Source organism: Polypterus senegalus, chromosome 12, assembly GCF_016835505.1.
Source record: "Polypterus senegalus isolate Bchr_013 chromosome 12, ASM1683550v1, whole genome shotgun sequence".
Taxonomy (NCBI): Eukaryota; Metazoa; Chordata; class Cladistia; order Polypteriformes; family Polypteridae; genus Polypterus; species Polypterus senegalus.
The window spans coordinates 162865506-162888662 of record NC_053165.1 but is presented as its reverse complement, the minus strand read 5'-3'; the positions used below and the strand labels follow the sequence as shown (position 1 = coordinate 162888662).

Genomic DNA, 23157 nt, shown 5'->3' with positions numbered 1-23157 from the left:
ACAATTCCTGCCAGATCAGTTTGAGAGAGCTTGGGAGTTTGGCGAGTGAGAAGTCTTTGCTTTGTCCCTATTGTCCCCTTTATGACCCTTCTTTGAATATCCTTGTCACCCATACAGCCCAGTGGGTCTCCTTCTGGGCTTAGTTGAGGGGTGTAATACCACCCTGAAGTGATGTGGGGGTTTGGACGCTGTCACTAACCTTGTTACCTAAGACGACGCCCAGTGAGGGCAGCCGACTCCACCCCTTCTGGGCCAGGTCTTATAAATCTGGGAGGGCAGGGACGCCTCACTTTGAGTCGAGCAAACCCAGAGGGCAGAACTCCGTAAGAAGTCACGAGCCGCTCAAGCGACACTTCACAGTGAGATGGCTACCGCCTCTATTTTCACGTCTGCAGTGCCGTCGTGCACTCATTGTGCTTTCCTTTGATAAAAAAAAATTAAAAACGGGACAACCTGATTAGTGTTTCAGCATTTCATCCTGAACCTGAAGGTCACTACCATTCGGCCACACTTGTTCCCTTTGGATTGGCTTTTCTGTTCTTTTGTGCTCCCACTGTGCTTCAATATTGTGGAAGAGAACATTGTTTTGTGAAGAAACCTCCTTTTTATTTCTAAAGACTCCGTGATTTGCCCTCATTACTAGCCAAGGTTTCATGGTGCTATCCCCCTCTAGTGGGCACTTTTGGGACTCCAAGTTCCAGAGGCGTTTTAGATCAGAGGAACACAGACGTCACTTCCGCTTCAGCCTCTTATCCTGCCAAAAGAAGCCGAGCCACCAGAAGTCCCCAGTCATTCTGGACCTGAAGACCACCCTAAGCACTAGGACCCGCCATCTTTGTTTTCTACAGCTATTGCTGTAGTTTTTGCGCCCTTGTCTGCCCATTTTTAATCACTAAATCCACACTAAACAGAGTTGTCACCTGACTGCCCAGCCCTTTGTGCTCTTGAGCCTGTTCCCTTAACACACAGTATATTACTATTATTTTAACATAACTGGCAAATATTTTGCATGTTCTAAGCATTACAATGCCTAACGGATGTGTGGATTATGCCACACGAGTTACGTAGGAATTGTTCTTCTTCTTTCCATGGACATTTGTCACATCATCTGCTGCTGTCACCACTGGGTCCTACTCAGACTACATGGGGTCGAGTGCCATATTAAAAACAGGAGGAGTATTTTAGGTAGCGTATTCCTTTAACACGTCAAAAACACAGAATGAAGGCTGTTTTGTTTTAACACATGCAGTTAAGAGTTACTTTTTTTCAAAACGTCTGACCAAAGTGGTGCTTAAATTTTGAGAAACAAAAGAGCCAAAAGTGTGCAATAAGTAAAAAACAAAAGGCTTACCGCCTCCTGACGCGCTACAATACCCAGTCAACATGGGATAAATTTGGGTTTGAACAGAACTGGCCTGGATCATCACTTCCTCCAGCAAGGCGACGTCTTTTGCACCAGCGTCCGTGAAGAGGAAGATATTCGACCTGTAAAAAATGAGATTAATGGTAACGGTGTGACGTTGGGACCACAAAAAATATCCAAAGCAGGCCTAAAACCACAAAATAGGCCTGAAAACGGCAAGTAGGCCTGACCCAAGACATCACGAATCGTTGCTTTTGTTTTGTTTTGCAACGCCTCAGACTCCATTTTGGGTCCTCAAATGCGGCCATTTTGATTCCTATTGCTAGGTATGTTTGCCCTGTTTCTAGGGGGTGTGGTCTCAGAGGTCATGACTCTTGGATACAATGGGGGTACAAGGACGGCCTTGAGGTCATTCCCTTATCTGGTCTGTGGATACCAAAACTCTTCAAGTAAAAAGAACAAACAGCCTCATTAACTCTCGTCTCGCAGGTTACGGTTGGTTTCGGTCCTTTTTGTTCTTTCCTGGTTCTTGCTTTAGGCCAGCGGTTCTCAAACTGTTGGGCGTAACAAAAAAGGGGGCGCGAATGTTGCCATATGTGGCATAATTTCGCTATTTGTAGGGAAATTTTAAACTTGTAGCAGTGTATCGGCAGCAAAAAATATAGGAATAAATTTTATTAGGGTTTCAAAAAAACCTTAGGGGGGCTCGATTAAAACTGTTATGAAAACTCGGGTCGGGAATACTTAAAGGTTGAGAAACGCTGCTTTAGGCTTTGGTTCCATTTTCTTATCAACCTCTAATTTGTGTTGTTTTGTTGTCTTCCATTCAACTTCCAGTCGGACTTGAACGGTTATCTGTCAGTGTGCCGGCACATCTACAGTATAGACCCCAAAAATGAGAGAGAGGAACTGTTTAAACCCCTGGCCTGATGAACAAGCCGTTTCGTTTATCCACCCTAATAAAACTTTTAGTGTCTGTCTGCCTGCTATGTCATTCCAACAGATGGCACATCACATTCATTTGTAGTAATAAAATGCACTGCGTTTGTAATTTCAACAGATGGCACATCACAAAGACTAACACAGCTTTCACAAATCACTTGCCAAACTGCATATAACAGAGACACATGCACTGCATTTGTAATTTCAACAGAGAACGCATCACATATATTTGCAGTAATAATAATAATACTACATTTTATTTATATAGCGCCTTTCCCATGCTCAAGGAGCTTCACAGAGTCTTAGAAAAAAACAGCAGGGTATATGTAACAAATATGTAATAAAATGCACTGCGTTTGTAATTTCAACAGATGGCACACCACAAAGACTAACACAGCTTTCACAAATCACTTGCCATATTGCATATAACAGAGACACATGCATTGCATTTGTAATTCCAACAGATGGCACATCACAAATTTTTGAAATTGTGCCATTGCATTACTACAAATGTTTCTGATGTGCCATCAGTTGGAATGACAACTGCAATACATTTTATCATCACATGCATTGCATTTGTAATTTCAACAGAGAACGCATCACATATATACTCAGCAAAAAAAGAAACGTCCTCTGACTTTCAACTGTTTTTACTTTCAATAAACTTAATGTGTAGATATTTGTATGAACACTAAAAGAGTCAACACCATAAGACGTAAACTAAAAATGTTTCACAAGGTGTCCCTGAATGAAGGGAGGCTCAAAATCAAAAGTACCAGTCAGTATGTGGTGTGGCCACCAGCTGCTTGAAGTACTGCAGTGCATCTCCTCCTCATGGACTGGACCAGATTTGTCAGTTCTTGCTGTGAGATGTTACCCCACTCTTCCACCAAGGCACCTGCAAGTTCCTGGACATTTCTGGGGGGAATGGCCCTAGCCCTCACCCTGCGATCCAACAGGTCCCAGACGTGCTCAATGGGATTGAGATCCGGGCTCTTCCACTGCGAGGATGATCAGCTGTCCTTCCCGTCTCCCTGTAGCGCTGTCTTAGGTGTCTCTCAGTGCGGACATGGCAATTTACTGTCCTAGCCACATCAGCAGTCCTCATGCCTCCCTGCAGCATGCCTAATGCACGTTCACGCAGATGAGCAGGGACCCTGGGCATCTTCTTTGGGTGTTTTTCACAGTCGGTAGACAAGTCTCTTTAGTGTCCTGCATTTTTAGAACTGTGACCTTAAATGCCTACTTTCTGTAAGCTGTTAAGGTCTTAGCGACCATTCCACAGGTGCAGGTTAATTCATTGATTAGGGTTAATTGAACATGCATGGAAAACATTGTTTAAACCCTTTACAATGAAGATCTGTAAAGTTATTTGGATTTTTAAACCATTATTGTTGAAATACACAGTCCTAGAAAAAAGGAACGTTTCTTTTTTTGCTGAGTATATTTGCAGTAATAATAATGCTACATTTTATTTATATAGCACCTTTCCCATGCTCAAGGAGCTTCACAGAGTCTTAGAAAAAAAACAGCAGGGTATATGTAACAAATATGTAATAAAATGCACTGCGTTTGTAATTTCAACAGATGGTGCATCACAAAGACTAACACGGCTTTCACAAATCACATGCCATATTGCATATAACAGAGACACATGCATTGCATTTGTAATTCCAACAGATGGTGCATCACAAATTTTTGAAATTGTGCCATTGCATTACTACAAATGTTTCTGATGTGCCATCAGTTGGAATGACAACTGCAATACATTTTATCATCACATGCATTGCAAAATGCGTTCCGGCAAATGGTGTAATACAAACGTTAACACTGAGGTCTATGTTGATTATTATCATTTCAACCCGTCTCAGAGGAGTATCACAGCTAGCAATGATAATATTTTATTAAAAAAAAACTATTAAAATCTAAAACAAGAAGCGACTTTAAAAATGGTCAAGAAAGGTGGTTTATAAAAAGGCAATCACAAAAGGGGGTAAAAGCAAAAGCCAAGAGACAGAAATCTAAAACCGAGGGCAAGAACAAAATATTTTTAAAAACAAACACAACTACCGATTGCGAGTGTTACGATTGGTTTGTTCTGAAATGTTCGCCTTTGGATGACGTCACATCTTTGGAGAGGCTGAGTGTGACAGCTCATTCCTAGCATTTCATTTTAGCTTCAGTTCCATTTTGTTACGGTTAGAATTATTTAGCATTTCCTCGCAATGCCATTTTATTTGGTGCGGGTGACCCCTGGTTTCAATTGCACTGCCAGGCACAGACAACCAGAGGTGCAGGGTGTGTGACGTCACTGTTACGGTGGCATACAGGTGGGCGTTGTGGATTTTCTGATTGTTTAAGATTACAGACTCAGTCGAGCCTTTGGGTGCTCCCATTGTCATTTGGTAGTCCTTATTCCTGGTCTTTTGCTTTTCAAAATCCGATTCTGATTTAGTTTTGGTTCATAAAAATCTAGTCAATGAACTAATGGCCTGTTTTACCAGAATTGTTTGACTTCTTGGCCCCCTTATGCTTCTAAATCACCACAGTCCTAGAAACAAGAACTTACAAAACTTCACAAAGGGAAGCCAAACAACACAAGCAGCCCTGAATGTTATTTTAACCCACGTAATCCAGACAAGGGTCACAGGGAGGCTGGCACAGGGTGCAGGGCAGAAAACCAACCCTGGACAGGGCGCCAGTCCATCGTCGGGCGAACTCACAAACATAGGGAGATGTTGCATCACCAACTTACCAAACCAGCATGTCCTTGGACAAAGGAGAGAATCCACAAAGTCACAGGGAGACACGTAAACTCGGACCCGGGACACAAACCCCGTTCTAGTTATTGTAAGGCAGCGGCACTACCACTATGCCACCGTACAGCCCACAGCCACCTGTGTGCTTCATTGAACAAACAAGAACTCTTGTCAAAAACGTTAAATACAAGACAATGGACATGCGGCAAAGCTGAGGGACAAAGGGTGAAGGGTTCAGACTTCACCAGGTCGGGTTCATTCAATGTGGGCACTGCCAGGTGTGTCTCGTCTTCGTTTCCTCTTTTTGATTTTCATGTAGAGGAGCACTTGGGGCCTGGAGAGCATTTTCTGAGGGTTTGCCATTTTCACACGAGGCATCATCACGGGCAGGCACTGGGATGGCCCACAATGAGGATGAGGACCCTTGGATCCGACATCACCGTGGGGCTCTTCTTGTTAATTTCAGGTAGCTGCCCCAAGTGGAGGAGTTGAAGTACATTGTGGTCTTGTTCACAATTGTAAAGCCGACTCCGAATCAGTGACACAGAGGGGCTTTTGAGGACATTGTGCTACCTGTAGGCCGTGTTAGTGAAAAATGGAGCAGAGTCCTCAGGTGACACTTTTCATTCATGTTTCTGTCACATCTACGGTCAGGAGTCATCATTTTGGACCACTGGGGATGGAAAATCCACTCAGCCAGTGGGCCTTTTGAGATTTGGGAGGAAAAACCAGCCAACTTATTGAAAAAGCAGAAGAAGGTGCAAAACCAACAGAAAATGGCAGAGAATCAAACCCAGGGTGCTGGACTGGCAAAACAGCGCGGCTCACCACTGTGTCTCCATAACAATAATCGGGACATGAACTGAAAATGACTAAACAGACAAAGAGAATTATACCCACCTGGGCTCACTGTTTGCCAAGGCCAGCTTTAGGCCGTTCATGGACATCTCTGGACAGTCGTCACCCCCAGTGGCTGTGAGAGCGCCAATCTGACTCTGAAAATACGCCACATCGTGGGTTACAATTGCTGGGCCAAAACCTGTTGAAGTGAAATAGTTCTTTAATTTAGACACGACATTTAGACATTTCTTACTTAACACATTCAGTCACAGCATTAAGTGTTATGTGCTTGAGAGTCCTAAAGCACAGAAGTCCCAAACAGTTCCAGAAATAACTACTAGAGGGGGAAACCCCATCAAAAAACCCCAGCTAGTCAAACAGAGAGATGCATAGAATCTTCATAAAGAAAAGATTTGTTAATACAAAAACACACTGAAGCACAAAAGAAGATCCGTGGAGCACAAAATGCAAAAGGGAGTTGCCTGAGGTGAAGTTTCTAAAACTTTTCTTGCCCTTCTTAGTGTCTTGGAGATCCAGTCCATGATGACCAACATGATGTTATTTTATGAAAGAGATCTTGAAAATATCAGAACAACAACGTAAATCACAGTATGGAAGGTCTGAGGAGCGTCCACTGCTGCCCTTAGTGCACGTCCTTTGTGTGACACGTGTTGAGACCGTCACCAATGTGCAGCCCAAAGTCACAACTCGGACAGTAGACACATTTCTTTTTGCTCTCGACGCTGTAGGCTACCACAGCACAAGACTTGGTGACTTCCACGCTTCCCCCCCTAAACAAAAATCAACAGTTGCTGCAGCGCAAGTAGTGTCTTTCTTGCCCTTCCACTTCATCACAATTATTTTGTCTTTTTTGCCACAATGCTACTTGCACCTTGGTGAAGCTTCACGTGACCACATATCTCGGTCATTTAGTGCCACATGCATTTGTGCCAACGTCTAAGGACCGATTCACATTGTCGCTGGATTCAGTTTGTTCTAACCTGCCTTTACAGCTTCTCATTTACATGTCATTGTGTTTGGGTTGAAGGCTCCGCCCAACTCATACATATTAATCAGTTACCTAAAAGTGGCAAAAAGCATAGAAATATTCTTGATATTTTGCTGCAAAATGTTATCTCATCCACTAGATGGCAGTAGCACACTGTGCCTAGTGTTACTCGGGCTTTACACTGCAGTGAGGACCCGTTTTATTGGCTAACTAGAAGGATTACAATATGGAAGCTTTCAAGGCAACTCAGGCCTCTTCTTCAGGCGTCATTTAGCTTAACTTCTCACTACATCCTGTGGACCACCAGACGGGCACACCGCTGCCCAGACCTGACACACAGAGAGGCACAAGTATAAGCACACACTTTAATTTTTTCCTCTTTTTCCCTCGTGGGAAACACTTTCCCCCATTTCCTACTAGGTCAGCACGACACAATACTCTCTTCTTCTCTTCTCTTCTCCTCCACTCCTCCGGGCCAGCTTTGTCCACTTCCCCCCCGACTCTGGCTCTCCGAGTAGTCCCCTTATATAAGGCACCCACAAGTGCTCCAGCTGCTCGTTGACCCAATTCTGGTGTGGTGGAAAAGCTGCACTCCAGGGCTCAGCAGTAGCTGCGGCACCCCCTGGTGGCACCCATGGATCCCAACAGGAGCCCTGTGGGAGTCCGAGGCACCGCTGCAACCCTAGGGGGCTGCCATCTAGCGCTCCAGGGGAGGTAATGCTCTGGATACGCTCCCTCCCCTGGTCCTTCCAGCGGCCACACGCCACAATCCATAATCCATAATGGCTAACACGGTACAACACCCTAGTACTTCAGGCTTTACACTGTAAACCAACTCATTTAGTGTCGCATCGGGTCTAAGTTAATTAGTTAGCCACGCTTCCATCATCTTCAACGTTGCGTCTCCACCCATAATAATAAAGCTTCCTCCACTTCTCTCTACCCTGTGCCACTTCCTCCATGTTTCTTCCTCTTGCTTCATCTATCACCATATCCTTCCATCTCTTTCTTGGCCTTCCTGCTCTTCTCCTTTTACCAGAACCCATCTCTCTGCTCTTCTTGCTGTCTTTTGGGTCGCCCATGCGCCACACAGGTTCTTCCCGTCTTATCATTTTCAATGGGCCTGCTTCACTTGCCTCCATCTGACTGGACCTTTCTATCAAATCTTCATTACTAATCGTTCTTGGTCGTCTTATTCCCACAATCCACCTCAAGCACCTCCGGTTAAACACTTCTCTTAATCGCTTGGCTAAATGTCCAAATGCATGGCTTCCGGCACTACTAGTGCACTGTAGTCTCAGTTTGAGGTCTCTGAGCCTCCAAAGTCCCCTTTGTCACTTAACCACATGCTGTTCCTGCCCAACCTGACCTCTTCATCACGTCCATCTCATGTCAATCACACTTTTCAAATATGTGGATCTCTCTACTCTTTCCAGTCTTTGACCTTCAAATTCCATTCTGTTCATTTCTTCTTGTTCACTCGTCTTCGTCCATTTTGTTTTGACTATATTTAGATTTGTCCCCAGCTTCTCCGATTCTGATCCCAGTACTCCCAACAGCCCTACTGGTTATACACACAGCCAGAAGCTCTGGTAGTCTAACTCGGGATTAACCATAAAAACACAGAACTCACACTTGGGATGGATGGATGGATGGATGGATAGATAGATAGATAGATAGCATAGTTGGCAGGATTAGATAGATAGATAGATAGATAGATAGATAGATAGATAGATAGATAGATAGATAGATAGATAATGAAAGGCACTATATAATAGATAGATAGATAGATAGATAGATAGATAGATAGATAGATAGATTTTTACAGAAGCTGTTTATGTAAATATATACAGTATATGCATATCTGTGTGACCAGAGCAGTCCAGCCTGTCACTCATGCGGACCCCTATGTCCCTGTAGCAGTGTACCACCTCCACATCTACTCCCTGAACTGTGTCCAGACTTTGAGGCTTTTTGATGTAAGCAGTTGTTTGGTGTTGCTGATGTTCAGTTGCAGACAATTCTCAAAGTTCTCCCCCCGGACTCCTCTACCTTGTCTCATCCACCTTATCAATAGACCCCCATAAGTGCAGAGTCTTATGAGAATGTCTGACCTGCTGTTATCATTCTAGTCAGAGGTCTACAGAGTGAAGAGTAAAGCAGACCAGCCTGTTCCTTGTGGTGCTCTGGTGTTGCTCACAAAGGCCTTGAGCCTCACAAATGGTGGTCTGCCTGACTGGTAATCCATCATCAGGACACCACAGACTCATTCACCTTCACATCTCTGAGGTGACCCCTTAACAGGGATGGTGGGATAGTGCCTTTCATATCTAACTATGTATCGAATAGATAAATAACTTTTCAGTTTTTGCCGTCAGCCAATTGTTGAGCTCCACCCGCCTCAGTCACGTCATAAACTTTTGATTACTCGTGAGGTCAAGTCTTGTAGCCCCAGGAGTTTGTGAGTGATGGTGTGACAGACAGACATGACGGTCATCATTTTATATTTTGAGACTACAGAAGAGAATCTTGATGTTAACCATTAAAGCAGATACTCACTGGGATCATTGAATGGCACCAGCACGTAATTGTAAGGCGCATCCGGGGAGTTCACAAACTTTTTGATGATGTTGATGCAGGTGGTCTTGACCAGCTCGATTTCGCCGCTCATGCTGCCCGTCGTGTCGATGACAAACGTCAAAGAGTAACCTTGCAGGTTGAAAAATTTTCTGAAAACGGAAGGCCCGAGGCTGTCCAGGAACCCGAAACCTAAAATGGTATTTTGAAAAGAAATTTCAGTGACTGATGATTTTCTACCAAGTCTTATGATGTTGAGCCCAAGATGTGCTCATGGAGACGAGGTGCCCGTGTAATGGGACAAGCAACATGAGATCATCACACCTGCTTAGTCCAATCGTAGGGTGGGAGGAGGCAAAGGATTTAAAAGGAGAAAAGACGGTTGGGGCCAAGTACAAAAAATGGGTGGAATGGCGGGAGATGACAAATACGAAAAATCGGGAGTGCTCTCCTTCAACCTTCTCGTCTACTGAGATATGGAGATGGATATTTGAGGAGTAAACTGCAATAGAAGGATTATATTTTTATATTACGTACATTAAAGAACCATCAACGAAAAATCAACTTAAATTAATAATACATTGAACAATTATTATAAAAGTAAAGTTAAATAAATCAGACTCTGAAGCTGCATGAATAAAAAAGAAAATATCGATTATGTGTTCCGGTAAAGTAACATCGGTTGATGGATTTGGCCCAAAAGTTATTGCACATCAACCAGCTAAATTTCATCCATCTGTCTATCGTTTAGTTTTGTAGTTATCGTGTTTGCATACACAGACAATTCCAACAAACGGTATTTTTGGATTGGTCTAAAATGTCGAAATTCATCAAAATCTTGAGGTCAAATTTTTACACGGTTACTCTACTTTCTCTATACTTCGTATCACACGACAAGAGTCAAACAATTCAAACACAAAAGTATTCAGGCAGCAAATCATTCAACAGAGGATACAGCAGAGACCGAATCCCGGAACTCGCATGCGGATTTGACTTTGTGGTGAACATTTTATCCCGCTGCTTCCTGATTGATAGTTCACAACATCAGAGGACACGCCCCCAAATAGCGAGAGCAAAAAAATGGCGTCGGAAATACTTTGCAGCAAGAAGAAGAAAACACAAAAGCGAAAAAAAAATCCCTGGGGGTAGAAGCCCCCAAATCACCAGAAAATTCATGACACCAAGGTCTTGGAAAGTTGGGAAAAATGAACAAAGATAAAATATCCAACGTAAGGACACATTAGACATAACGCGATATCCAACATGGTTTTGTCTTAGTGTCAGAGCTTTTTTCAATTCGATTTTTACTCTTTTTAACGACTTTGCTTTCCCTGACTGCACTTTCTTTCCTAATCCCAAAATTAAACTCCACCGCCGCTGCCATCTGTGCAGACGACCACCAATTAGAAACAGTTTTTTGTCTTTTCTTGTTGTTTTTTTTGGCTTACCTGGCCCTACGAAGAACTCTACGGTGGCATCCTCCGCTAACTGAGCCGCCTTGTAGTGTAAATTGGAGTGAGGAGAGAGCTCTGGATTGGCAGTTTCTTTGTTGATGCCACCTGTAGGGGACTGAAGTCGCGTCTCATCGTATTTGCCGCCATGCCCGCATTTTCCTGAAAGTGAAAAGCAAAGTGTAAAACTGAATTAAAACCCAAAAACTCTGCAGCACGGCACAATTAGCTTTCCTTTCACGAATAATTCATCACATACTTTATATGTAAGTAGCCAAAGTCTATTTGTGGATGTGATTAAGGAAAGAGAGCAAAGGTTTAGGTGGCGTTTTAAATGAGGACCCCGCTGTTACTGCTAGCTGTCCCACCCGTCATGGCCACAGTGTCTCTGACCTCGTGAGTCAAGAATTTGCTCTTTTTGGGCCTGATTGGATCCTGGAGGATGTAGGACTCGTAGTGAACTCTAAGATACCTGTGGAAGCATGGAGGTGTCTAGGAGAGATGGCAGTGGAGTTTCTAAGCAGATTGTTTAATGGAATCTTGGAAAGTGAGAGGATGCCTGAGGAGTGGAGAAGAAGTGTACTGGTGGGCCGATATTTAAGAATAAGGGGGATGTGCAGGACTGCAGTAACCACAGGGGGATAAAATTGATGAGCCACATCATGAAGTTATGAGAAAGAGTAGTAGAAGCTCAGTTAAGAAGTGAGGTGATGATCAGTGAGCAGCAGGGTGGTTCATGCCAAGAAAGGGCACCACAGATGTGATGTTTGCTCTGAGGATGTTGATGGAGAAGAGAAGGCCAGGAGTAGTTGCATTGCGTCTTTGTGGACCTGAGAAAGCAAATGACAGGGTGACTGAGAGGAGCTGTGGTATTGTATGAGGAAGTCGGGAGTGGCAGAGAAGCACATAAGAGTGGTACAGGATATGTACGAGGGGAGTGTGACCATTGTGAGGTCTGTGGTAGGAGTGACAGAGGTGGGATTACATCAGGGATCGGCTCTGAGTCCTTTCTTATTTGCAGTGGTGATGGACAGGCTGACAGACGAGATTAGACAGGAGTCCCTGTGGACTGTGATGTCTGCTGATGACATTGTGATCTATAGAGAGAGTAGGCAGCAGGTTGAGAAGATCCTGTAGATATGAGAGGAGAGGAATGAAGGTCAGTAGGACCATCAAGACAGAATACATGTGTGTGAATGAGAGGAAGGTCAGTGGAATGGTGAGGATGAGGGGAGTAGAGTTGGCGAAGGTGGATGAGTTTAAATACTTGAGATCAACAGTAAAGAGTAATGGGGATTGTGGAAGAGAAGTGAAGAAGAGAGTGCAGGCAGGGTGGAGTGGGTGGAGAAGAGTGACAGGGGTGATTTGTGACAGACGGGTATCAGCAAGAGTGAAAGGGAAGGTCTACAGTATGGTAGTGAGACCAGCTATGTTATATGGGCTGGAGACGGTGGCACAGGAGACAGAGCTGGAGGTGGCAGAATTAAAGATGTTAAGATTTGCATTGGGTGTGATGAGGATGGACAGGATTAGAAATGAGGACATTAGAGGGTCAGCTCAGGTTGGACAGTTGGGAGACAAAGTCAGAGAGGCAAGATGGCGTTGGTTTGGACATGTGCAGAGGAGAGATGCTGGGTATATTGGGAGAAAGATGTTAAGGATAGAGCTGGCAGGGAAGAGGAAAAGAGGAAGGCCTAAGAGGAGGTTTATGGGTGTGGTGAGAGAGCAGGTGATGATGTGACAGAACAAGATGACGAGGACAGAAAGATATGGAAGAAGATGATCTGCTGTGGCGACCCCTAATGGGAGTAGCTGAAAGAAGAAGAAGAGTGGACTCTAAGCTATCGACTGCCTGACAGTGCTCAGAAGCATATCAAGATCTCTTTTGTTGTCCAATGTTATCCCCTCAAGATGGACTACATTACCTTTCTTACATACGTCCTTCTTTCTACAGTAATTTGGCCGGTGGAAGACCTGATGGTGTTAACGGTTGTAGATATTCTCCGTGATACTGTAAGCTGAATCTTCTGCACCATCAGCACCAACTATTTCAGCGTAGCCTATTGATACACATTTAACCAATTTGCCATGTAACCGATTGACAGTTTTCACGTTCATTCATTTGACTTCATCATTTCTCGATGCTAGGATTGCCCGTATACTCATTTCTTTCGGTTAATTACCCTTTGGGATGAAATGTATAATAAGATTTGGACACAATACGTCTTCTTTATTTGGAATCTTAATTAAAGTGAGTAAAATTTTTAAATTTATAAGAGCTGACAAAAGCATTCACACCAATGAGAGGAGAGAGGTCTGTGGGTGTGGTTTGAGAGGAGGGCGGGACTTGAAAATAAATCTCTTAGAAATAGTCTTGTCTCGTCTCGTTCCAGGATTTTCTTTTATCATAGAGAGATGTGGGCACATTTACTTATGACAACTTGAAAGGGTGGTTGTGGCAGCTTGACCGGCCCACTCCCAGTGTTCCCAGAAGCCCACATGTTTATATTAGTGTGGCACTTACCTTTTGGTTTGGTGGCACAGGTTTCTGACTTTTTGTAACCGCTGGTCAGCAGGTTGTCTACCAGGAGATTCCCGCTACATTTTAAACTGCCACTGCAAACAGAAAATGACAAAAAGGAACATTGGTGAGGTTACCACTTTAGAAAGCGCTTGTGAAGAAACCCACCCAAGTAAGCCAGAAACGATGGATTAGCAATGGCATTGCGCAGAATAACTTATCACACTTGAGGAGCACATGGGACACTTCCAAACCCCAGAAACAAATGAGTTTCAACAAATAATCTACAAGGTTCAATAATGGGAAATTGAAGTGATATCAACTGGAGGAGTTTAAAAAGACAAAATCCCAAAATGTCCTAATCCAGACGTAAGTCCATCATATGTAGAGCAGATGTGACTGTTCGGAAGAGATCTGAATGGGTCAAACTGGAGTAATAAATCCTCACAGATCAATTTAATTCTAGTGGCTGTACCTCTCAGTAGGAAGGCAGTCCTTGCAAGTCTTTGTTGCTGATGAGGCAATTGGGAATACGGGGTCAGAAGCTTTCACTACAATTTAAAAAAAGAGAGAGAGGGTGAATGTTAGTCATGGGCATCACGCCTTGATATGCGACAATCTGGAACTGCAGGTCTTGTTGAGGGGTCACGACCCGATCATCTGATGGCGTTGATGGTAGGGTGTCACCTTATTGTTGCAAGTCCAGAGTAGAGTCACGTCACCTTTTTATGGCACCAGAGCAGGATGGAAACACACAAAGGGGACCGGAGTAGAATTAGAATGCCGGCCTCTGATACAGTAAGACCACAGCATTAAGTATGCCCACCCCCCATGCTCCATAATATTGTAGCTAGCAGACACCAGGATTTGCGAGCATCACTGCCTAACCTCAACACCTCGGTCCTCCTTATCTGAAATAACTACTTGACCTCAAAGTTAGTAGAATATGAAGTTAAGATTGAAAATATTCACCCCATTAGATTTTTTTCCTCATTCTACTGTTAACAGCTTGGAAACCAAGACAGTGAAGACAGCCTACATGAAGCCAGAGCAGGGCAGCAAGAACCTCGCAGGACGTGGCTACAGCAAGCGGAACGTTTGCCATTAAATAGCAAAGACTTCAAATAAACAGACGTGTCACGTTGGGTATCGCATGCAAGCAAGAACTTCATTGGGCTGACCTCATAACACTGAGGGGCTCCAGTGTCTAAGAATGGGCAAAGCTGACCCCTTTATCTTAGGAGACTGAGCTCCTTTAATGCGAGTACTGACATCCATTACATGTTTTATAACTCTATGATGGCCAGTGTGGTGTGCTGGACTGGTCATATCACTTGAAGAGAGGACCACCGAATCAAGACGGTAATTAAAAGGGCAGAGGTCAGTTGTGGGACGCCCTCTGGACCTGCTGGAGGTAGTAGGGAATCAAGTCAAAATGAATGACTTAATGAACAAAGCTAAAACTCCTCTCCACGACACACTACCAGTGAGGGCTATTAGACAATAAATTATTTAATAGAAATATGTGAAGAAACACAACGGGGGTCAACATCACTTCAAAGAGAAACCCAAATGAGTGAGCGGGCTCAGTTATGTGTGGAGGCTTCCAGTGTGGAGAGCACTTTGAGTAGTGAGAAAAGCGCTAAATAAATGTGAAGAATTATTATTATTATTATTATTATGGGATGCCCTCTGGACCTGCTAGCGGTTGTAGAGAATCAAGTCAATACTGAATGTCATTATGAACAAAGCTGCCACTCTTCTCCATGACACATTAGCAGTGAGGGCTTTTAGATAATGAATTATTTAATAGAAGTGTGTGAAGAAACACAACTGAAGTCAACATCACTTCAAAGAGAGAAGTTCACCGAGACAGTGAGCTGATTAACAAGGCAGACTCGGTTTTGGGACGCAGTCTGGACCTGCTGGAGACAGTGCTGGGACTGAGAATGAAAACAAAACAGAGTGCCATCATGAACAAAGCTGCACATCACCGCTCTGACACATCAGCAATGAGGACTTGCGGCCAACAAATCATAAGCAGAAGACTCTCAAAAAGTCGGTGAAAACGGACCTAAAAAAAGTGTTCAAGACATTAAAAAAAATACCAAATGAATTCACATGCACCCCAAGAACCGGCAGGTAGTCAACGTATAACTCCATTTGAACTACTCTATGAGATTGTTGGATGCAGACATTTATGTCATGAACAACCAAGCATTCATCCATCCATCCTCTTCCACTTATCCGAGATCAGGTCGCAGGGACGGCAGCTTGAGCAGAGATGCCCAAAGTTCCCTCTCCCCTGCCACTTCTTCTAGCTCTTCCAGGAGAATCCTGGGGTGTTCCCAGCCCAGCCGAGAGATATAGTCCCTCCAGTGTGTCCTGGGTCTTCCCCCAGTTAGACGTGCCCGGAACACAGAAGATGATAGTAATTCTTGTCATTGGTTGGGTATTTTTCAGCCGGAAAAGGGTGGAGTGCCCTCTCAGGGTTGGGAGCGAGATCCTGCCCCAAGTGGAGGAGTTCAAGTATCTCAGGGTCTTGTTCACAAGTGATGAAAGAATGGAGCGAGGGATCGACAGGCAGATCGGTGCGGTGTCCACAGTGATGCATCGGTCTGTCGTGGTGAAGAAGGAGCTGAGCCGTAAGGCAAAGCTCTCAATTTACCGGCTGATCTACATTCCTATCCTCACCAATGGTCATGAGCTATGGGTAGTGACCGAAAGAACAAGATTGCGGCTGAAATTAATTTCCTCCGCAGGGTATCTTGGCTTTCCCTTAAAGATAGGGTGAGAAGCTCGGCCATCCAGGAGGAGTTCAGAGTAGAGCCGCATCAAGAGGAGTCAGATGAGGTGCCTCGAGCATCTGATCAGGATGCCTCCTGGACAACAAGAATTACTATTATCTACCTGGATCGACCTGGATTTCTACATTCCATGGGATAAAAGCTCATTACTTAGGTCCCAGTCTTCATCCACCACACCTTCTTGCAATTTTGTATAATATTTTCACGATTTTCTGTTTAACAGATTTTTGGCCCACCCTTTGACTTTGATTGTTGATTTTGATCTACACGGTTAGAGTTTGGGTTAGGGTTATGATCCTCTCGCCTGCGTCTCTTCTCCTATTCTATTATTCTTTTCTTTTTATATACATACGCTGTTAGTTTTCACGCATAACGGAATGAATGCATTTGCACATTTTGTACTGAATTTGTTGCTACTGAGGTTATGAAAAATGTCTTCCGAGATTTTCTTTTAGGTGAAAAGACAAAACTTTCAAAGTACGTGTGTTCCGCTCGCTAATCACAGTGATGTGTTGTGTGCTAATTTGCACATTTAAGTTCAAAATTTCCCAGGACTCTGGACCCTCTTATACACCCTGTGAGAATTTGGGCCCCCCAAGGCAAATCTTGTTTTATGACCCCTTTTACATAAAGTTAACAGTTCAAGTTCTTTTGTTGCATTTACCGAGACGTCTGTAGGGGGTCCGCTTTCCCATTTCCACCCAGTTGGTGTTGCTGTAGAATTTCTGCAGGATGTGCAGCGCGGTACCCGTTTCCAGTCGGGCCATTTCATAGGCATTGAGATCCATTTTATCCTTTGATTGTTTAATTTGGGTGAAAATCCCATCGCGATACTGCTGGAACAACGTAATGCCTGAAAGAGAAGCAAAGATGGAGATGAGCAGACCTCACATTCACATCAGCCCACGTGCTGAACAGAAACACGACCCCACCATATTGAAAAGTCCCTGTGAATCATTCAATCTGGGCTGTGGGAAGAGACACGAGGGCAGTCGGGAGCGCACAGGATCGACGATGACAGCCACAGAGTCGCCGTCATGTAAACAGGAGGGAGGAGACCGCCAGGCAGTTGGCTTATCACTCCGGTGGTCAACCTGAACAACTCTATGAAACCGTGGGATGCAGACATTTATGTCACGCACAACCGATGACAAAAATGACTATTATCTTCCTCTCCTTTGCCCACTGGCCACATTTATTGCAGGGTGGTCTCAGATTATGGCGATTCTGCCAGTACGATCGAGCACATAAAGCCCACAAATTTTTCTTTTCAACTGAATTTCAATTAACAATGGTTTAAGCTCAAGGACCCCCAGCCCTCTTCTAAGTCCTCCCCTGCACCCAGTGCCCTCATGGACCACCACTGTTTTTATGTTGTTTTGTAGCCGATTGGAATTTCACCCTAAAAATGTCAAACCAACTCATTAAAGAAAAACGGCAAATACCACAAGACTGACTTTAAGTTGCTATTCTTTGAACCTTTGGAATTTGTGATTGTTTTCAAATTCGTTTCAATTATACCAGCCGTGCTACCCTTCTAAGACACGTCGGAATCTAAGAAATCTACAAAGACCTCAGTGTTAACGTCTGCAGTGCACCACGCGATGCATATGTGCCTGTTACATACTGTGTGGTATCGTATTTGTAAAACACTGTTAATGTTTGTGATGCGCCACCTGTTGGAATGACAAATGTGATGCATATACCTCTATTACATGCCATGTGGTATTGGATTTGTAAAAATGGTGCTAATGTTTGTGATGCAAGGGTGATCCGGCACACAGGACCCTCATTGGTGAGGACTCGAGTGGCTGGACCTGGCCAAGGGGACACCCACGTACCACAGAGGGTCATTTCCGGAGGATGTGACTGGACAGTGTGTCTGCATTGCCAATCAGGATCCCAAGCTGTTTCATCATGTGGTGGTTGTGGCAATGCGCTATACCAGTGGCCTGCTCCCCAAACTGACCTGACGCCTGATTTAAGTGTTCCCTTCATTTTTTTTTTTTTCAGCAGAGTATATTTTAATGCTACAACATTACTTTAAAATCGAAGATTCATTACTAGAGTGACTTGGTTTGCCATTTGCTGTTTATCACAATAAGCAATAACAGAAAATGCAAACGTATATTCTTATAAGCATTCTCTTTTTGAAGTGGTCGTCACCACACGACAGGGGTGTCCTCGGGCAGAGCCTTCTTCGTTTTTTTTTGGACAGCCAGCTTCATGTCTCGCCTGCTGGCTTTGCGCTCCGCTGACACGCCGTTTTCGCTAAAGTCATTCAATCCAAGTTATCTAGAAGTACCGCCCAGGGGTGATTATTAGACGATTATTTGATTATCACTTACTCGTAGCGATCTGCTCACAGTGGAAATGGTAGTCGCTCTCCTGCGCGTGCAGCCGCTCCACTTCGTTGTTTCCACTCACGATGTTCTGAATCGCCTGAACGAACTGATTCGGAGACACGTCGGCTGCAGAAAAAACAAACAGAAAAAGAAGAGGAACAGCTCTCAGTAGTCCACGTTTGATTTGTTAAGAAATAAACGAAAATGTGCTGTAAATGAAGAACGACAAACGACAAAGTCCGTAAGAAAAGAAATGGGAGCAGAACTCGGATTTTAAAACGGGCGCCGTCAAGGGTCCACTTCACGGTCTCAACTGCGCTGACCGACCGAGTGAGCCTTTGAAATCTACGGGCCACCGTATGTTGTAGAACTTTGAAAATAAACGTACCAGACCCGAGAAGCGCCTTGCGATCATACTTAACAAGACAGCTTTTCTGTGCAGTAGAACAATAGGAGCAACCTTCATCTTTAACTCATTATTTGGCTTCGACTCTCTCGCCATTCATATTAATTAATTAGAATCAAGTGCACTCATGATGAATAAGAACCTCATTTAACACACCAACACTAAAAAATAAATTAAATAAAAAATTAATAAAATAAATTTATAAGAAAAGCACAATGAATTTCCTTCTACGCACCTGCTGAGAGCTCAACTGAACTTCTGACGACGGAGGCGGTCGCGGTCGCGCTTCCAGCAAAATACAGGAGTGAAAAGAAAAACTGCATTCAGCAAAATGGCCAGCAGATGTCGCCAAACCACTGATCTATTAAAACTGTGGAACAGCCCGACTAGGAGCTGCAAAGCACCTTGGGATGGAGTTCAGCAGGAAAGGCACAACATATCAGAAAGCGGCACACGAACACTTCACAATAATTGGATAAATTAATAATCTTCATAATGGATGAAGAGCCTCAGCTTTCATGTGTGACTGCAAAAAAACCTAAAACCAGTGAATGAATAACTCATAGAGAAGTGCAGTGTAGAAATAGAAATATCGGTAGCAGCACCTGGGGCTGAACCTGAGAGGGACAACCTCCTCGGGTGGTCAACACCTGCCTTAGGAGGACAGGTCTGCTTGGAGAAGCTGGCATCAATGCAGCTCCGCAATCACTGTGGTGAAGACACTGCACTTAGAGCACTTCACACGCGTCTCCGGACCCAGTGGGTATCACAATGGGCGTACGAGCTGCCTCTGAGGCAGAGAGGGGCGGGCAACGGGCAACGGGACGAAGCGACTGGGAGACGCCAGCAAAGAGCTCACTAAGTGCCATCTCTGCGAACGCTGATGTGGGAGCTGCTTTTTTAACCCTTCAGATAGCTGAGCACAAGTAGGAGACATGATGTGTGTTTGTGCTTAGTAAGATAGTCGTGTGCCGTGTTATGTTTCAAGTTATAGAAAGTGTGCCACCAGAGAAAGAGGCTGGGAAAAACTGAGACAGACAGAGAGATAGATGTGAAAGGCACTATAACATAGATAGATAGATAGATAAACATATTCTATATAGCAGCCAGATGAGACACTAGGAAACTGATAGATATATATCAAAAATATATACTAGACTGAAGTGAAATTAACTATGTGATATATATATATATATATATATATATATATATATATATATATTTATAGATATATAAGGCACTGTATAATACATAAAGACAGTTAAGTCACAGTGTAATAGGCAGATATCTATGAAAGTCAGCATATAATGCTGATAGATAGAGAGATGTGAAAGGCACTATATAAAGCTGAAAATATATGTGAAGATAATTATATTATACATGTATAAATCACATGGCATTAAACTTAATAACATTTTAATGTGCAGGATGGACCACCTGCTTATATTCCTGCTCCTCTCTACAGTGACTATCTGAGGAAGACAGCCCATAGTTCCCCTGTCTATTGAGCTTTAGAGCTGCCACTGCCCAGCCCCTCTAAGCACCATGTTGTATAAAATGCCTGGCACACCCACAACACCTTTACAAGAGGAAGACCCGGGGTACTTTTTTTTTTTTTAAATTCGGTCCCAGGTGGGCTACAAAACTCACTCAGGGTCACACAGTGATTTGGTGGTGGGCTTTGTGGTTTGAAGGCCAAAGCCTCAGCCGTAACATCACATTGCCTGTCATTTTACATTATGATGTGTTGAACTGGGCGGTACAGTGGCGCGGTGGGTAGCACTGCTGCCTCGCAGTTAAGAGACCCGGGTTCACTTTCTGGGTCCTCCCTGTGTGTAGTTTGCATGTTCTCCCCGTGTCGGCGTGGGTTTCCTCCCACAGTCCAAAGATTTGTGATTCTAAATTGTCCCGTGGGTGTGCGCCCTGCAGTGGGCTGGTGCCCTGCCCGGGGTTTGTTTCCTGCCTTGAACCCTGTGTTGGCTGGGATTGGCTCCAGCACACCCTTGTGACCCTGTGGTTAGGATATAACAGGTTGGATAATGGATGGATGGATGTGTTTAACTTGAACACACCGCATAGTGACTTCAGCGGTGATGTGGCACTCTGTTTACCCTCATCCAGTTGCCCAAAGCTCAGCGCCCTCTTCGCTCCAGCAGGTCTCCTCCAGATGGTTTTCTTGTCCTCATGGCAAAGAGAATCACCCTGCTGAAGAAGCTTAGCTTTTGGCATGAAGAGCTGCACCAGAGCGACAGCAGATTCAGACCCCTGTATGCCACTCAAATATTCCCATTGACTGCTGGGAAAAATAAACATTTATAGCTGGCACCCAGCAGTGTCCACTTGGGGCTTTATCAGTTCACATCCCACCATTGGCAGAAGTGCTTAATCCAGTGCTGGATCACTGAAGGGTTAGGGGGTGCAGAACCAATCCCATTTGTGTCAGGTGCAGGGCAGGAGCCATCTGTAGATGAAGTGCCAGTTTATTGCACGTCTTCTCACACAGTACCCACATCTAATAATAATAATCAGTTATCAAATCCACTTATCCAAACCAGGGTAGGCAACTGGGGCTTGGATCAGTCCCTGGGCAGGACACCAGCCCATCACATAGCAATAATAATAATAATTAAAAGAAGAAGTTTAATTTATGTAGCATCTTATCTCAAACCCAATGTCACTTTTAAAAAAAAATGAACTGGCATATCGGTATGCAGAACACCAAAGTGCCAGCACCCCTCAGAATTGCCTATCAAATTAACATGCATGCATTTGGCATGCAGGAAAACCATCAAACAAACATGCCACATATTATTGGGGGAACGACAACCCTGAGGGGGTCTCTGGTTCATCGCTGGGCACAAACCTAGCAAGTTCAGATGTGCCAATCACATCTTTTAGATGCACACGGAGAACATGCAGACTTCACACAGACAGCAACTAGATGTTGGGTTCTGGACACCGGTGTCCCCTGGAGCTTTGGCACAGTAGCACTAACCGCTGTGCCACCTTACCACCCTTCAAATATTAAAGTAACAAATGACCAACCTCGGAAGTACGCCTTGAACAGACTGGTCGGAGTCAGGGGGTCCAAGCCCACCAGCTCCCCTGGCTTGAAGCCGGGCTTTCCTGGCAGCGGGTTTCCTTCCATAAAAGTGGCCACAGCCCTCAGGATGGCGTTTGTAGTGATGTCTTCATCGGTGAGGTCACTTAGTCCTACGTCTGGGGATTCTCGGTTGGGGTAAAAGGCAAATGCCCACCCGAAGCACAGAGTCAGCAGACCTGCACGGAGACGCATGTTCCTCCTCTGCCTGTGGCTCTCGTTCTGCTCCACGACTGAAGCCTGACTGTCTCAATAAATATGTGTGTGTGTGTGTGTGTGTGTGGCACAAGGAAATGTTAGGTCACACATCAGGTTTTGGTTAGAGGTTTCATTTTCAGTCAGGGCCACCTACTGCTAGCAACAGGAAAAAAAAATAAACTTCACGATGTGGTTTCAAATTACAGAATTTGTCTTTTAAAGGGAAACTCAGGCATGTCAGTCGTCCGTGTGATGCTGAGGAGTTCGGCCCCCGGCTTTCAGCTCCACATTTTCCTCCAATGCCAGACTCCACAATGCGTGACGTTTAGAAGTCAGAGGGACAGCAGCAGTCAGGGAGACCCCATCAACGCTCAGGTTAGAACATTCAAACACGTGTGATGAGAGCGGGCCACTCAGCCCAAAAAGCTCGCCCATCGTCTTCATCGAGATAACATCAAGCCAAGGTCTGAAGGTCCCAAGAGTCCAACGGTCCACCCCGCTGCTCGGCCACTTGCTTCAGGTTTCTGCCATTCCTTGTGTGAAGAAACACCATCCAACCTCTGCTCCTAAGAGACAAGCTGACTGAGATGGGAGTAGACTCACACCTGGTGGCATGGATTGTGGACCATCTTACAGACAGACCTCAATATGTGCGTCTTGGGAACTGCAGGTCTGACATTGTGTGCAGCAATACAGGGGCGCTGCAGGGGACTGGACTTTCTCCGGTCCTGTTCAATCTATATACATCAGACTTCCAATATGACTCGGAGTCCTGCCACGTGCAAACGTTCGCTGATGACACTGCTATGGTGGGCTGCATGAGGAGTGGGCAGGAGGAG

At 44.5% G+C, this 23157-nt stretch overlaps 1 protein-coding gene across 2 annotated transcripts in view; it reads right to left on the bottom strand.

Moving 5' to 3' along the window:
- LOC120540104 (von Willebrand factor A domain-containing protein 7-like) overlaps window positions 1–22370 on the bottom strand; it is a 43622-nt gene extending 21252 nt beyond the window's left edge. Inside the window, exons 1-9 of one of the 2 annotated variants that reach the window (XM_039770592.1) lie at window positions 22066–22370; window positions 18618–18740; window positions 16934–17122; window positions 13938–14013; window positions 13466–13557; window positions 10939–11103; window positions 9473–9682; window positions 5965–6103; window positions 1352–1485 (exon numbers count right to left, since the gene is read on the bottom strand). In XM_039770592.1, the coding sequence (XP_039626526.1) occupies window positions 1352–1485; window positions 5965–6103; window positions 9473–9682; window positions 10939–11103; window positions 13466–13557; window positions 13938–14013; window positions 16934–17122; window positions 18618–18740; window positions 22066–22315 (1378 nt within the window). In that variant the 5' untranslated portion in view covers window positions 22316–22370. Of the gene's footprint in view, window positions 1–1351; window positions 1486–5964; window positions 6104–9472; window positions 9683–10938; window positions 11104–13465; window positions 13558–13937; window positions 14014–16933; window positions 17123–18617; window positions 18741–19255; window positions 19457–22065 lie in introns of those variants that run through there. The other variant, XM_039770593.1, reaches the window with a different exon arrangement.
- Between the last annotated feature and the right edge of the window lie 787 nt (window positions 22371–23157).